We start from the raw sequence: 12,275 nt of genomic DNA on the forward strand, positions 1-12,275 counted from the left end.
ATTTTCTGTTAATCTAGAAATGACTGAAATCCAAATTTTTAAGTGTGCTTGTAGAGCATTAAATATAGACTAAACCTTTCTTACAACTTTACACTAATTCACCATGAAGAGTCTTGAGATTGGTCCAAGGGAATTAAATGACTGCTTTCGTGCTGTTCAGTAGGTGTCTCCCTTTTATGAAAAGACAAAACAGGCTTTAGTTATTTATTATAAACATCTACATGTAGGGCTGCTGTGACAAGGTACACAAACTTGGTGACTTAAAACAACAGGCATGTAGTGTCTCACAGTTCTAGAGGCTGCAGGTTTGAAATCAGGGTATCTGCCCAACTGCTTCCTCCTGCAGGCCAGGAGGAGGATCTGTTGCCGGTGGTCCTTAGGCGTTCCTTGGCTTGTAGACCCATCATCTGTCCCCACTGTCCTGTTCACACGTGTTCTCCCTGAATGTCTTCTCTTGTAGAGACCTGCCTCCTGTAATGTGACATGATTTATAAGCATGGGCATGCTCTGAAGTCCTGGGAATTAGGACTTCATCTTCTGTTTGGGGAGATACCATTTAACCCATCACAACTGCTTGAGGCCTGTGAGGTTATCCAGGGAGTGAATTCCAAGGCATCGTCCAGGGATTTTTGTTGTTACACTTACTTATTTTATTTTATTTTTATTTTTATTTTTATTTTTATTTTTATTTTTTTTTACACTTACTTATTTTAAACAGTGCTTGATTTTCACCATTTAGATTCCTCCTGAATCTTAGCTCCAGATTATCCACAGCTAGGTGGTAGGAACACAAGTAACTTAAGTTTATGTGTATAAGACAAAGACTTGTCTTAAGCCACGGTAAAGGTTTGTTTATTTTTTAGATTTTATTTATTTATTCATGAGAGAGAGAGAGAGAGAGAGAGAGAGAGGCAGAGACACAGGCAGAGGGAGAAGCAGGCTCCATGCAGGGAACCCAATGCGGGACACGATCATGCCCTGGGCTGAAGGTGGTGCTAAACCACTGTGCCACCGGGGCTGCCCGGTAAAGGTTTTTAAAACCGATCCCAGGGTATATATCATGATTTGATTTCTAGTTGCCCAAGATTTGGATTTCTTGCATGGAAATTGCTCTTAAAGTTCTATAATACTTTCGTATTAATCTGTAGATGTTTTGATAAATCTTTCCGTGTGAATTTTTTTTCTAGCAGTAAAAGTGATTTGGAATGAAGTTTAGTGAATTCATTAGTAACCCAATTGAGTAATGGTCCTTTTGGTAAACAGGTAGCCATAGTTATAATGATACATTCCTATGGGGTTTAGAAATTCATTTTGAGAACAGTTCCAAAGCAGATTGAGTATTTTTAAATTTTACTCCCTAGATAAGTAGAACTATAATTTTAAAACATACTGTTATTTTAAAAAATACATATTATGCATGTGCTTATCCATGAAGCTTGTCCTCCTCAAACTAGTCTTTGTTCCTGTAGCAGGAATGTTGCTGAAACCGGTCAAAAACTAGTCACGGATAGGTGTTAGGTACTATGTGTAGATAGTTCATTATGCGAATTTAAGTTACGTTGGTGATGTGAATTCATGCGGAAGGAAGACTCTATTGGAATAATCGCTGTTTTTTGTAAAGTTGCTTTACATTTAAATTCCATTTTATTTCACACCACTGTGTCCTTCTGAATTTTCTCAGGAGTGTTTGATGGAGGAAGTGGATCACTCAGTATCTATAATTGTAAATGGGTTTAAGTATCACAAGACTCAGGGTTTTTATTTCCAAATGCATATGTCTTTGAAAATCTATAAATTCATTTTTAATCATATCAATCATAACTTACAGCGGACATGAATCTAAGGGATATATAAGTGGGTGATAATTCTCTGTATTTGATTATACCAGGAAAATTTCAAGAATGTTAGGAAGTCATAAAATGTATCTGCCCTGTGAAAATATCCTATGTTGTCTAAAGGATGATAACTTGGTATTTTTCCAGACATGTCTTTTATGGTAATTTATCTATATTAATAACTTCTGGAACATATAGCAGCGTACAAGGTCCTAGAAGTTGTATAGCACATGTCTCATCTGCTGTCAGCTAATCCTGGCCTCTAAATAGTGTGAAAGTGTAAACATGCATCTTCATACACAAATGCCCCATTCTGTCTCTACGCATAGTGAAAAGGCAGTCTACGTCAGGGAGTTTCTTCTCCAGAGATTTCTCCCCAGCTGCACATGCTTTCTTTCTTATCTCCCGGCAGAAACCAGGTTTGGAAAAGACTACTCAGGTTGAATTCTTGGGGACACCCATGCCTGCAAACATTCAGTTCCTTGGGATCGTGTGGCTGGTAGTAGAGTGTGGATGGCCTGGCCCATGCACCTCTCAGGAGAGTCTTCTCTTACACACCACAGGCATCGTACACAGCACTGCCCTTTTCAGTGTGCAAGGCTGAATTTTGGGAAATTGTCAGTTTGAACCCACAGACACTGCAGTTTAATAACAACTTGGCCGTAATAGCATGACATAAGAGCTGCGCTCTGGAATCAGATTTCTGTATTGACCTGACCCTTTCACTTTCTGGGAACCTTGACAAGTGACTGGAAAAAAAAAATTATATATATTATATATATATAATATAAAAAATATATAAATACATATAAAAATATATAAATATATATATGTATGTATGTATTTTGGCAGTCCGTGCACGTTTATTTCATTTATCTTTGAAAATGGGGGAGGGGAGTCTGGAGAAGTGGGCCAAGGGTCAGTTGACCCCCCAGGGAACTGGTCCCTGTTCCTGGCCTTAGTCCTAGGGGCGCGGACTGTGTGTAGGATGTATAGGGCCCAGTCCACCCCTCAGGGCCGGCAGGCTCTGCCCGGATGTCAGATGCTGTTCTCAGCCAGTCCTCACTCATGGGGAGCCAGCAGTTTCAAGATGGGGAGAATGAGGAATGCAGGGAGAGTCTGGTTGGTCATAAGCACCCGGACCTGACAGACGGCAGCCAGCATTTAAACTCCTCTTGTTATCCATCCACGTGCATTACAGACATTCTGCTCAGCTACAAGCACCCCGAGGTCTCCTTCAGCATGGAGCAGGCAGGCATGTAACAGGGAACAGAGAGTTTGTGTACAGCTCGGGAATGAAAAGGTTGACTTTAACCAACAGTATCTATAGCAGCGTTGCACCAAATTGCCATTGTGTTTCTGTCCACCCAGAATGTCATGGCTCCTTTCCTCACATTGGTTCATCAGTGTGCGGTTCTTTTGGGTTCAGAGCAGGTTTTGCCATGTTTGCTTGTATGACCAAGTCACCAAGGAGATAGGATACCCACGTTTGTCACCTTTAAAAAAAAAAATGCACACCATGCCTCATCTTCCATATCTGCAGAGAAACCAGAACCCACTCCCCACACACCATAGGCTGCTTTGAGGGTGAGGAGGACATAACCTATGGGAAGATGGGAAGGCTCTCCAGAAATGTCAGCTACCTCTGTCGTGACTAGCATGGTTGTTTGTGTTTGCTGTTATTTTTGTTGTTAAAATAAGCCTTCCTAAAGGCAAAAAAAAATCTGACCAAATGTGGACTAGAATGATGAAGTACAGATTAAGGCCAGCTGAAAACGAGAAAGCAGTGTGCTCTTTTGCCAACTTCACCAGATCTGTGAGACAGGCATAAAAATGCTTGAGGATTTTGTACGATTCAAGATGCCCAGAAACATGCATGGTACACATGTCCCTAGGCATGAGAGGAAGTTATCTGAGAGTCTGAACATAGACCAGTGCTTTCTGTAGCAAGTCTACCTTTGGAACAACAATGGTAAAGGTGGCATCTTTCACCTTCACGCGTGTTATATTTGGCACTGGATGGAAAACTGCTATTTTTACTGATGGACCACTTTGTTTTTTAATATTTTGTTCCTTTCGGTGAACTAATCTTACATCTTTACTAGTAATGCCTTCTTTCTGCAGGTTGGAAATTTACTAATTTAAGATAATTTTCAAAGCAGTGATGTACATGTAAGAGGAAATGCAGAAGTTGTTTATAAATGGGAAAGTTTGTTTATAAATGGGATAGGTAAAATTATTTCCATTTAGAAAGGGAGACAAAGAATGGTGTAAACATATGACAGTTGACATTTTCGCCCTCAGAAGTTAACCATGCTGTGAACTAGGGATGAACTGTTAGGTCCTGGGGCTTCCCCACCCCCTGTGCAGTAGTGAGACTCCACACGTGCCCTTGCACACCGAGACACAGATTCGCGTATGTTCACATGACATTTTACTATTTAAGATAGCTTATTAATGTTTTATTTCACCAAAGACACCTCTTCTCTTTCCCATTCTCTCGTTCTAGAAGGCCAGCAATGATGCTAGTCAGAGTGATACAAGCATCTCATCAGCAGAACCAAAGAGCAAAAGCAGCCTCCACTTGCTGGCCCATGAAACAAAAATTGGATCTTTCTTAAGTAACAAAAATCTAGATGTCAAAGACAAAGCTGGTCTTTGTCCAGATGGTGATATGGAAGGGGATTCTTTCTTTGATGATCCCATTCCTAAACCAGAGAAAACTTATGGTTGGTGAGTAAACTCTTGTTTTTGGATTTTAAAAAAATGAGCTCCTAAATCTTCTGTAATTACTGAATATGTAAGTCTGATTTTCTCTCCTTAAAGCCTTTATGTTGTAAAACAATTCCAGGTGGAAAAAACCTGTGTATTAACGATTTCTGTAAGTGTATACTGAGTGCCTGTCATATGCCAGGTACTGTTTCAGGTACAAGATGTAGCAGTTAAAACACAAACACTCCTGCCTCCAGAAGCTTATGCTCTTGTGGACAGAGGCTAAAGAAGTGATCCCAACATGCTGTGTGGGTGGATGCAGTCAGAGTGATAGGGACCAAGCTAAGGGTGGGGGGGTGAGTGTGTGGAGGTATGTGCTGTTCAGTTAGAGCCTCAGGACAGGGACCACCTCGCTTCAAGGGGGTGAGTCAGCCAGGTGGATACCTGAGCTCTCAGAACTCTGGGGAGAGGGAGCAGCACAAGCAGAGGTGGTGACAGGTGTCAGAGATCAGCTAGGGGCAGTTGTGGACACAGACTCTGGAGGGGGATGCAGTGCTTATCCTAGCAGGAGTGTGGCTTTACCCTGAGGGAGCCTGGGAGCCCCGGGATCTGAGAGCAGCAGAGTCACTGGCTCACCTGCCTGCTGAGTCTCCAGCTGGGAAGCTGCCAGGATTATCCAGGTGGAAGATGGTGGCATAGGTGGTAAGAAATAGGTGGTTTGGGAATATCTTTTGAGGTTAGCTCTGAAAGGATATGCTGATGAGTGTTAGAGAATGAAGTGACATCAAGAGAAGTTCAGGGTTTTCAGCTGAATAATTAGATGGTTGAAAACACCACGGACAGGTAAAGAGTGGAGAGCAAGCGTGGGCTGCACAGGTATGCCAGGTGACAGTCTAGAACTCACTTCTGATGTGTCAAGGGTGGGAAGGTTGTTAAGGCAGAGGTCAAGCCCACGGTGGGGAAAGGGTCTAGGAGTTAGGGGAGGCATCTTCATTTTCAAGCCTGCTGGAGATGGTCACCTGGGGAGTGGCAGTGTGGAGGTGAGTGAGGTGAGGAGAAGAGGGGAGGGGACTAAGGAGACCCAAGAGAGGTGTCCTTGAAGGAGGAGGCTGGAATGGGTCCCCGAGCTAAGTGCTGAAAGTCAGCCATTGCACGTAGCCCTGTGTAGGTGGGGATAATGGGATTGTGGGGATGCGGGGGACAGGGTATCAAAGATTAGGGTGGGTTCAGGAAAGGATGGCGGGGATTGTAAGTGGGGAGCATTTTCCTGGTAAGTGTGTTGTACAGGGGTGTGAAGGAGCAGGGTGTTGAGAAATAATGTGGAATATCCCAGGGTGCATGTCTACAGAGAATAGTCCACTGTTAGGAGAAGGAGTGATACGCTGAGGGGCGGGGGAGAGTTTGGTTCCCACACTGCTGTGCTTAGGTGCACAGGGCAGCACCCAGTGCGGAGGCTGTCTGCTGGAATGAGGGGGCATGTGGGTGCCCTTGTGGGCAGGTGGGTGGGTGTGCCAGGAGTAGCCTGAAGGTTCCTGCCGAGTGGGTGGGGGCAGAGCAGGGCTGGAGAGGAGGCCTCAGGATGTAGGAAGTGGTCGGGAGGGGTTGAGGAGGGTGGGCCATGGGTGTGGAGGGCGGTGGTGGGGCAGGTAGACACCTGCTTGAAGGGTGGGGAGCGCAGGATGTCGGGGAGGTCAGCTGTGCAGGTCAGGTCACCTCTTGGGCCATCCCTTCCCTGCCTTGCTGCATGCTGGAGGGGGCTTCTGATAAAACTCACACTGAAGAGGACAGAGCAATTTAATTTGTAAGACATCAAACTGTTTTAGAGAGCTGAGCGGATTTCTCACTGGTAAGTTGCCATTTGGATTTGCTGATGATAGTGCTCAGCCTGCGTTGCCCTGTAGGAATACTTAATGATTTTGAATCTATGAAATATTTAACCTTTTTCCCAGCACTGTGTGCATATGTGATATGTATATTTTAAGTTGCTTATGTCTTAGTGTGACCTTTAACTGTCCACTTGTTTCTTGTTAGGAGAAGTGAACCTAGTAAGCAAGCAGGAAGCCTTGCATCACTCTCTGATGCGCCCCCTCTGAAAAGTGGACTCAGCTCCCTTGCTGGAGCCCCCTCACTGAAAGACTCTGAAAGTGAGTGCCTGGAAGCCCCCGGTCTCCTTACTGAAGACGCGGACTTTGAGGACTGAGGATGTGTTTTCTCTTAAGTACTAAGAAAGCCCATAATTTTAAAACCACCGACATTTCCTCTTCACTACTTTTTAGTATGGTCACGTTTGCTTCATCATTTTGTATTCTGTTTCTCTGTGCCATCAGAATACTTTCAGGAAATTGGCTTTTTAGCTGCCTTGTATAGTAAATGTAGTATTTTTAAATCATCTTCCTCTTGTTGAACATTTAGATTGATTTGAGTAGAACTTAAATTCAGTTCTTAATAATTTGTTTTATAGATTTTGTGGTACCACAGTAATTGTCATAGGAATGTTAAAATATTCAGTCTTTAGCTATTTGGGTCTAATGTGCCTTTTTTTTTTTTCTACCTTGGATATTGGCATCATTTTGTGAATGTGATTTTTAAAATTTATTTATTTTTTCATCATGATAAGTGTCCTCTTTAGTCCCCATCACCTGTTGCTTAAATCCTACATACCAGTGAGATCATACAGTATTTGTCTTTCCTCTGACCTGTTTCACTTAGCATTATACTCTGTAGCTCTATTTACATTGTTGCAGATGGCAAGACTTCATTCTTTGGAATATGAATCTGACGTTTTTACATGTAGCAGGGAGGTGGGTTTTTAGGAAGATACAGGATAGCTACACCACAGTTTATTTCCTGCCTCCCCCCAACACACAGGTGGCAACAAGACCAAAGAAAGCACAGCCATAAACATGTAGATACGTAGGTGAACTTTGTTTACCACAGTAAATATAATCGACCGTGTGTTCAGAGCATAAGTGTGCCTCTTTTGAGAACGTTTTCTAAAAAGCAGATCTTTATTAGGAAACTGTGATGTGATTTTGCATAACTTTGCAATATTTATTAACCTTTTATTTATTTTTTAAAAAGATTTTATTATTCAAAGAGAGAGAGAGAGAGAGGCAGAGACATAAACACAGGCAGAGGGAGAAGCAGGCTCCATGCAGAGAGCCTGACATGGGGTTCGATCCCAGGTCTCTAGGATCACATCCTGGGCTGAAGGTGGCGTTAAACTGCTGAGCCACCTGGCCTGCCCTTACTAACCTTTTAATATCACATATTATGGCAGTAGGATTTGCCATAGGACAGGTGAAGGAGGTGATGTGTGGCTGCTTTTAGCTATCTTGCAAACTCATTGTGTGCTTGCTAATGCACGCCCATCAGTTTACCTCTTGTTCTTCTTTCCCCTGGCCTTTGTCACCAACAGTAGGGGTTGAGGATGAGTGACAATCACGTCACTCTTAACACTGATCAGGGAATAATGATGTGGAAGGGACATTGAGCACTTGGGACTGAAGAAATAAAACCAGTGAGGTCAGTTTGGTCAGTGAAAAAGCAGTTGAATTAAAGCAACGTTGAGAAGTTCAGAGGAAAGTAAAATTGATGAGAGAAATGAACTCATACTGGTGAGGCTCATTATAGACAGTGATATGCTGGTTAGTTGGACTGGAAAGTATTTTATTTTCTAATAAAGACTGGTGTTCGTGTGGTGAACGAGGAGATGCAATGCATGACACCAGCAATCATTCATCAGAGCTTGTACTTCTTTCTTGGTGTTCCATTATGGCATTTTAGTCATAAACTCTATGCTGAAGAAAAATGGTATGATTTTAGAGACTGTTGTATTCTAAAAGTCAATTTAGTGTGAATATTTTTCCTTTACAGGTAAAAGAGGAAACGCAGTGTTGAAAGATCTGAAACTGGTCAATGATAAAATTGGATCGCTCGGGTTAGGTAACTAGATTTCTAATTTTAGTGTTGGTTGCTTGAAGGTGATTATTTTTTAGAATAAAATCTTAACTGAAGTGGCTTAGTCTTAGTGTGCACTTCATGATGAGATGTTTGGGTAGTCTTCATGAACCCAGAGTTACTCCATATGCCACCATAGAGCTTGGGTTGTAGTAGGGAGGATCTCCATGAAACAGGTCCCTCCAAATACCTGGCCTGTTAGCGAGTCAACATGCACTGGTAGGAAAACAGGTCATAGGGTGACTTATCCTGGCCTAGGCATTTTGGAAAGGCCTCACCTAAGAAGTGACTTATCTCCCAAGACCTGATGGGTAAGGGCACTGAGGACAATTTGGGCAAAGGTGGTCTTTTTTTTTTTTTTAATTTTTTTGAAGATTTATTTGAGAAAGAGTGCCTAAGGGGAAGGAGAGAATGTCAGGCAGACTCCCCACTGAGCACAGAGCCTGACCTGACTGGGGCTTGATCTCTCGACCCTGAGATCATGATCTGAGCTGAAACCAAGAGTTGGATGCTCAACTGACAACTGACTGAGCCTCCTGATGTGGTCGCCCTCCCCATCCCCACCATCCCCCGCCCCTCAGCGCATATCTTCCCACAGGGGTTGGATGTTTCAGAAGATAGAAACTACACGCCTCTTCCTTGTTCTCCTGCACTCCTGCCCCTCCCCCCAAGCATGACCTGCCAGCCCTTCTGCTCTCACCTCCCTCCTCTACCCCCCAGATTGATTATTTTGAGCTTGTACTGGCTTCCTTACTGTTTTCCAAACCACCGCACCTTCCCTATATCTGGGCCTTTGCACATGTCTCTTCTTGGAACCACTTTCCCAATAATTTGTACTTCTGGTACTTTATTTAGGTTTCCACTCAGGGTTCTCTCCACCACTCTAATGGCATCTGGTTTGTCCAGCTCTCAGCTGCCTCCTTTAAAAAAAAAATTATTTATTTGATACAGAGAGTGCACATGTGGAGGACGGGCAGAGGGACTTTATAAATAGTAAACGTACACAGCTTTTGGGTACTTGGAATAAAAAAATTAACTACATTTCATGACACACATTTTATTATTTCCCAGGCAGTTTATTTGGTCCTTTGTTTTCATATTATATATGGTTAATAGTAGTATTTCTGATTCTGGAGACTTCTTTTTAAATGATGCAATATTATTCATTGATGCAGTGTTTCCTGAAAGAAATTTGTGTATATGATCACAGATAAATTGTGGAGCATGTCGGTATAAACATATTTTTTCTTCACCTTACCAGGCACTGGAGAGGAAGATGACTACATTGATGACTTCAACAGGTGAGAAAAGTAGTTGGGCAGTGAATAGTTTCTGACCCAGAGAGGTGTGGCCATTCCATTCATGCTTATTTTAGGGTAGTCGGCGCTCTCATTCATACTGGTTGCAGTTGAAGAGACAAGGATAGTTAGTCCAGAATTATAAATTGGACTTTGAAGCCTATTTTCGTTTTGCACTAGGATGTGAACAAATGTGTTATGTCCAGGAGGCCTGCCTGATAGGCGTGGGTAAAGCAGGGAACCCAAGGAAGGGTCATGGGGTTGCTCCCAGGTGTTAGGTGCTGTGGGCCATGAGGTCCTGGACATCATGGAGGGGCAGCCACACGCAGCTCCTGTTTTGATTCAGATAACGTCTCTTACTATGTTGGTTCAGATAGCCTTTTTACATATGTAACATAACCCATGCATTGTTGGAGAGTTTGGAAATACTTACTATGGATTTGATTAGAACTTTTAAACTAGAGTCTGAGAATTTTACACAATTGACAGGGTTTTTTTTCCCCCCAATTGGGAGTTTATGTTTACCTTTTAACAGAATAATTTATTGTTAAACAATTTTTTTGAGAGACGGGCATGATGTGGTAGATGAAATTTTAAAAATTTGTGTTTGCATCTTCCTTGACTTGTGTCCTGGTCACCTTTATGGACACCTTTTTCTTGTCTCTCGAAGTGACTCATCTGTTTGTGTTGCCCTCGCTAGTTACTTAAGGATCAAGTGAGATAATATGTATGAAATCATATTTAATATTGTTTTATTATATTTTATTTAAATGTTTATATTCAACATTCTTTTTCCTTATTCTTTCTCTCAAACTAGTACCAGCCATCGATCAGAGAAAAGTGAGCTGAGTATTGGTGAAGAGATCGAAGAAGATCTTTCTGTGGAAATTGATGACCTCAATACCAGTGATAAAGTGGGTGTGCGCGTTGCTTGCCGAGTGCCATGTGTGTGTGTCTCACACTTATTTACTGCAGAGCTCTAGCCAGTTTACGCAGATTAGGAGACAGTTGAAGGTTGTGACAGGACAGTTTCTGGCCCAAGTCCTGGAGTCAGAAATGGCCTCCTCAGTGGTATAGTCAGCAGAAGCAAGAGGTCCTGTTTGGAGACGTCAGGGTGGAAATTGGCACAGGTCCAAGGGTGCTGTGATGGCGGAGGTGAAGCCGCATTTCAGCAGGCAGATCAGGGCTGGTGCAGAAGTCCCACAGGGGATGATGCAGCAGGAGTGCAGGCTGGCTGAACGGTTAGGTGTCCATTCTGGAGATCCATGTTCCACATACTTAGATGTGTGTGAGATGCGGGGTCAGGGAGCACCTCAGGATCTCCTGTGGGCGCCCATACACAGCTGCACCCTGTTCCCGTGAGTGCCTCTGGGCTTATGGGTTGCTACAGCCTAAAGGGAGCGAACCTTCCAGAATGAGGAGGGCTCTCCAAATGCTTGTGACCATCAAGGAATGAGCAGGCAGGGGAAAGCCTTTGAGAGAGGCGTGTTTTACAATGAAAACAGCACATCTGAGGCAGCAGCATCTGGGCACCTATTTTATGTGCTGTGGTTTCTTAGGCAGGCTTTAATCTTCAATCCTTGGTTGGTTTGTGAGATGGAAATGGGAATGCCTGCCTCACTGGATTGTTGGCGAGGGTGAGTGAGAGCTCTTGACACGTTGAGCGGCTTCCAGTAGCCAGCCACTTACCTGTGCGCCTCATGCCACCCTCAGGAGGCCATGGCATGCTGCTATGAAGATACCAGAGGAGCTCGGAGGGATATGTTAGCAGGTTTTTTGTTAATATAGAGTTTTGCTATTAGGTCAGCCTTTTGGTAATTCTCACAGATTTCAAAACAGAAGGTGAATATGAAGCAGTTTGTAGATTATAAGATAATACTTAAATTATAGCAAGTATTTTAAGGATTATTTATAACTCTGCTTGTATTCTAATACCCGTTCTTTTTTTTCTTTTGAACAACAAAGCTTGATGACCTGACACAGGACCTGACTGTGTCCCAGCTCAGTGATGTTGCGGATTATCTGGAAGATGTTGCATAGCCGTGAAGGAAGGAAGTATTCTAATCAACAAAGGACAAAGGACTCTGATCAGTTCCATTTTTTTTTCCCAGACAATCACTCTTTGTTGGAATGTCTGCTCCCTATTGGTGCCTTGTGTTTCAAGAAGACTGCAGATATTTTTAAAAATTAAGTTTTCATTATACTAAACAAAATGCTTCCTACTTGAGCCCATGTATGGAAGATATGATATACTTGATTTGATTTGGCTACACATTTCTCTGTGGAAATTTGATTATCTACAACTCAAATTCATTACAAGGACTGAACCCATGAAAATATGAGTATTAAGAGCTTACTGAAAAGTGTCAATAAAGCTGTAGGTTACACAACTCTGTGTGTGTGTGTGGCTTTAGCCATCCAGAGTCAAAGCATATTTGATATTAGGTGGTTGTACAAATAGTTGGCAAAG

The 12,275-nt window shown here is 42.8% G+C and overlaps 1 protein-coding gene across 6 annotated transcripts in view; it reads left to right on the top strand.

Moving 5' to 3' along the window:
- The window catches only part of CEP43 (centrosomal protein 43), a 29,129-nt gene extending 17,097 nt beyond the window's left edge, over positions 1-12,032 (top strand). For 4 of the 6 annotated variants that reach the window (XM_077899696.1, XM_077899702.1, XM_077899700.1 and 1 more), the window contains 6 exons: positions 4,345-4,568; positions 6,579-6,691; positions 8,424-8,492; positions 9,769-9,808; positions 10,623-10,719; positions 11,771-12,032. In XM_077899696.1, coding sequence (XP_077755822.1) covers positions 4,345-4,568; positions 6,579-6,691; positions 8,424-8,492; positions 9,769-9,808; positions 10,623-10,719; positions 11,771-11,845 — 618 coding nt within the window. In that variant the 3' untranslated portion in view covers positions 11,846-12,032. The remainder of the gene's footprint in view (positions 1-4,344; positions 4,569-6,578; positions 6,692-8,423; positions 8,493-9,768; positions 9,809-10,622; positions 10,720-11,770) is intronic. The other 2 variants (XM_077899699.1, XM_077899703.1) reach the window with 1 other exon arrangement.
- Positions 12,033-12,275: the final 243 nt, after the last annotated feature.

The sequence above is a fragment of the Canis aureus genome, chromosome 1 (assembly GCF_053574225.1).
Source record: "Canis aureus isolate CA01 chromosome 1, VMU_Caureus_v.1.0, whole genome shotgun sequence".
Taxonomy (NCBI): Eukaryota; Metazoa; Chordata; class Mammalia; order Carnivora; family Canidae; genus Canis; species Canis aureus.